This window comes from Henckelia pumila, chromosome 1, assembly GCF_033568475.1.
Source record: "Henckelia pumila isolate YLH828 chromosome 1, ASM3356847v2, whole genome shotgun sequence".
In the NCBI taxonomy this organism is placed as follows: Eukaryota; Viridiplantae; Streptophyta; class Magnoliopsida; order Lamiales; family Gesneriaceae; genus Henckelia; species Henckelia pumila.
Window position 1 is genome coordinate 51,455,124 of NC_133120.1, and position 4,239 is coordinate 51,459,362.

At 37.8% G+C, this 4,239-nt stretch overlaps 1 protein-coding gene across 1 annotated transcript; it reads right to left on the reverse strand.

Moving 5' to 3' along the window:
• Positions 1-496: 496 nt before the first annotated feature.
• Positions 497-1,339, reverse strand: LOC140862472 (uncharacterized). Its single transcript, XM_073265496.1, has 2 exons — positions 1,276-1,339; positions 497-1,119 (listed from the first exon to the last, which is right to left on the reverse strand). The coding sequence occupies exons 1-2, from the start codon at positions 1,337-1,339 to the stop codon at positions 497-499; spliced, it is 687 nt and encodes a 228-aa protein (XP_073121597.1).
• Positions 1,340-4,239: the final 2,900 nt, after the last annotated feature.

Genomic DNA, 4,239 nt, shown 5'->3' on the forward strand with positions numbered 1-4,239 from the left:
CATCCTACTCATGCAAGACAAAACAAAATGAGATGCATGATTACGAACTATATGCAACTAACGAAACAAAATGAATGCAACAGAATGATAAACAAAACAAAGCTAATCTATCCCCCCATACTTATCCAAAGAATTGCCCTCAATGCTTCAGAAATAATGAACAGAATGCATGAACAAACACACAAATGCAAGACGAACAAAAACGCAATGAAAACAAAAATAACACTCCCCTGGTTTTCGATTCATCCTCTTCCTTCTTGACGGCATCCGGTGGACGGTAGCAGCAAACCTAGCATAGCAGTCAGCAGGCATGACAAACTGGCATGGGAAAGAAACAAAAATCAAATAAATTTATAGTCTATAGCTCGACTATATCCCTCTTAAGTGGCGACATTCAAGGTGGTTTATCCACCGTCTCTGAAAAACTCAGATCAGTCCTGCACTTGCATGCTCCAACTCTATAGAAATTTTGCAATAGACTAATTCCTGCAGAAAGCTAAACCTGCAGATATTCATCACCATAGTCATGAATCACATCGATAAATTTGATATCAGAGCAAGATTTTAAAGTTGGGTTCTCAGTAGCCGACTTAAGCATATTAAAAATCACTTGCTCATCATTCATTCTCAATATTAACTCTCCCTTCTCAACATCAACTAAGGCTCTACTAGCAGGAAGAAAAGGACGCCCTAGAATCAGCGGAATCTCACAATCCTCAGCCATGTCAAGAATAATAAAATCTACAGGATAAATCAATTTTTCTATCTTGACTAGAACATTCTCTACTATCCATCTCGGATATTTAATAGATCCATCAGCAAATTTGAGAGAAATAGAGACAGGTTCAATATTTTCTACACCTAATTTACGAGCAAGTGAATAAGGCATTAAATTTATGCTCGATCCTAAATCACACAGAACATTCTTCAATGATAAATTTTCAATTTGGCAAGGTATAGAGAAACTCCCTGGATCTTGCAGTTTTCGTGGAAGCCTATTCTGCAGCACTGCCGAGCACTCCTCATTCATTGTTGCTTGCGTCAGATCATTCAGCTTCTTTTTATTCTTCAGCAAGTCCTTCAGAAATTTTGCATAGTTTGGCATCTGATCTAATGCGTCTGCAAAAGGTATGTTAATATGTAGTTTCTTGAAAATTTCAAGAAACTTTTTAAATTGAGAATCAAATAACAGTTGTTTAGCTCTATCAGGGAAAGGTAAAGTAGAAATATCAATATCATTATTAACTTCAAATTTTGAAGTCTTAACTTTCTTACCTGCCGTTGAGGAATTTTCAGCACGCATATCCTCCTTGGAATTTGAATTTTTTGGACCCTCCATCATCTTCTCTTCGTCCCTCTGCTGCTCCTCAGGCTATGCTCGAGTCACGATCATGATAGCATTCACGCCTCTGGGGTTTGTTTCAGTGTCACTTGGTAAAGCTCCAGCAGGGCGAGTTGACAATTGGGTTGCGATCTGACCCATCTGTATTTCTAACTTCTGCAGCATACTTTCCTGATTCTGTAAGCGAGCCTCAGTACCATCCACATATTTCATCATGATCTCCTCAAATCTTGGCTTCTTCTCCACTTGCTTGGGCTGCCAGTTCTGATTATAGTTGTTGTAGGAGTTGTACGGTTGTTGTCCTTGATTTCCTGCAAAATTAACCGCTTCAACTTCAAAAAACTGCTGCTCCTCTTGTAGATTCCCCTGTACAAGATTTACTGGTGCTGCTTTCATTAGTGCCACTTGGTGTGTCAGAGCATCGATCTTAGCATTCATGGCCATTAAAGCATCGACCTCTAGAACTCCAGCCTTCTTCTCCTTCTTCACATCCGGCCACCCAATGTTACTCTCTGCCATATTACCTATGATCTCCCATGATTCTGCCCGCGTCGTTCTGAATAAGCATCCATTAGCAGCTGCATCCAGCATAGATCGGACCGACTGATCGGCTCCATTGTAGAACGTCTGAGTCTGCTGGCTTTGAGAGAGATTATGCTGAGGACACTCCTCAACATCTTCTTGAATGTGATCCATGCCGCATGTAAAGATTCACCCTCCTTTTTCTTGAAAGATATAATATCTGAAAACAATTTCGCCATCTTCGTAGGAGGGAAGTACTTGTCCAAGAATATTTGAACAAGCTCAGTCCAGGTGGTGATACCACCTGTAGGTAGATCATCGAGCCACTCAGTCGCTTCACCTTGTAGAGAGAATGGAATAACCGCAGTCTCACTGCATCAGAGGTTACCCCATTAAATTTGAACGTGCCGCAGATCGACAGGAATCGCTCCACATGAGCGTAAGGATCTTCAATAGAAGTGCCTCCAAAACGTGCTTGAAGTTGGATCATATAAATATTAGAGGGTTTTAGCTCAAAATTGTTTGCCTCAACAGCGGGGCGAACGATGCTAGATCCATATCCTTCAAAAGGAGGCCTAATCAGATCCCAAACAGTACGGTTGTCCTCCATCTCTTCGTCTAGCAGATGAGTACCTGAAAATTTCAAAGAAAAGAAAAGATTTCAGAATTTAATAAAATAAATTAAAATACAGTCTAATCTCAAGAGAAACAAAAATTCTGATATCACAAATAGTCCCCGGCAACGGCGCCAAAAACTTGACCTCTAAAATCGGTTTGATAAAAATCTACTGGCAAGCGCACCAGGTCAAGTAATAATAAAGTGGACAAAGGTCTAGATGTCGAACCCACAGGGACTGTATAAATATGACTACCAAAATATGATTATTCCTACTTAATCTAGACAAATTAATAAGAGTGATTTCAGGATTTTAAACTAAGAAATTAAATTGGAAATAATATTCAACTCAAAACATAGCAGAAATTTTTAATTAAAATTCAATTTGGAAAAAGCTCGATCAAGGACACACGTACGTACCAGAAAATTCATGTAACAAGCAGTCGATTTAAGACATCAGACTTAATCTTAATTCAAGGGAATTTTCCTAAATTATTCAAAGGACTATTTCTATAACAATCAAACCTATTCAAATATTACTGGATTAATTTTTCGTAATTCTAATCAAATTTGAATGCATGACGAACCATGAAAATTCAGTTTACACCCAAACCGCATAATGAAACCAAATTATATTTCTAGTTGGTTTTACAATATGTTGAATATCGAAGTGATCAAAATTGAAACCTCCTCTGTCGAATTGGAATCAATTAACATGCAAGAAAATAACTGGCCAGGAAATTCACAAGACAAATATAAATTCGATAATCAATAAAATAAAATCAAGTCTGAAAATCTCAAATAAACAAATCGAGTTTTCTACATAAATTGTCTGGCCCAATCACGTGGCCTTAATCGAAAGATAAAACTACTCACTAATCAAATTCATAATTCAAACAAAGTTTTAATCATGAATAAACAAACGAAAAGAAGAAAAGAAGAAGAAATCTTCTCTCCCAAGCAGTAGTAGCCGCCTCCCACGTTGACTTGCTCTCAAAATTCTGCAATCTCGAACTCTCCCCCTTTATCACATCTGATATGTCCCTTTTATATGTGGTTGAAAGCCCATCAAATAAAGCCCAAAAAAAATCGCAACTTTTAATGTTAGAAAATTAATATTTTTTCCAGTCAGCGTCGCGCCATGGCGCATAACAGTCACGCCATGGCGTGAAAAGCTCTGTCTCGATTCTCAACTTTTTACCAGTTCACGCCATGGCGCAGGAAATGTCATGCCATAGCGTGAAAAGCTCTGTTTTCACTTCTTCAAAATCCTCGCTTCACGCCATGACTCAGAACATATCATGTCATGGCGTGAAAAGTTCTGCCCCAAAACTGTTATTCTCGCATTTGATTTTCTGCAGCGCGCGACAATTTTCAAAAAATCATATCTCACGATCTAATTGTCGGATTGAGCTGAAATTTTGAGAAAAACTTTAAAACATCTTGAACTTTATTCGGAATGGTGAAGATTGGATTTGGTACTCCCTAAAATAAAAAATAATTTTTCGACCAAAGCTGCTACGTAATTCACTCTTCAAAAATTTATTTTTCTACAAAATTAACCGGGAGAGTGAAATATACACACATGCACTAAAACACATAAACACACATAAAAATAATATGAATGCACACAAAATAGACATAAAAATATCACAAACTAATGCATACAAAATGCACTTATCAACCGTATTGTACGCTAACCATAATTGATTGGTTTTTGCATGCACTATCATTTGATACCTAGGAAGTCATGTAAGCG

Coding starts and splice junctions, on each gene's coding strand:
- LOC140862472 (XM_073265496.1), bottom strand. CDS start 1,339: ATGGAGGGTCCAAAAAATTCAAATTCCAAGGAGGATATGCGTGCTGAA. Junction 1,120..1,275: donor TGAAAATTCCTCAACGGCAG/GTAAGAAAGTTA, acceptor TACCTTTTGCAG/ACGCATTAGATCAGATGCCA.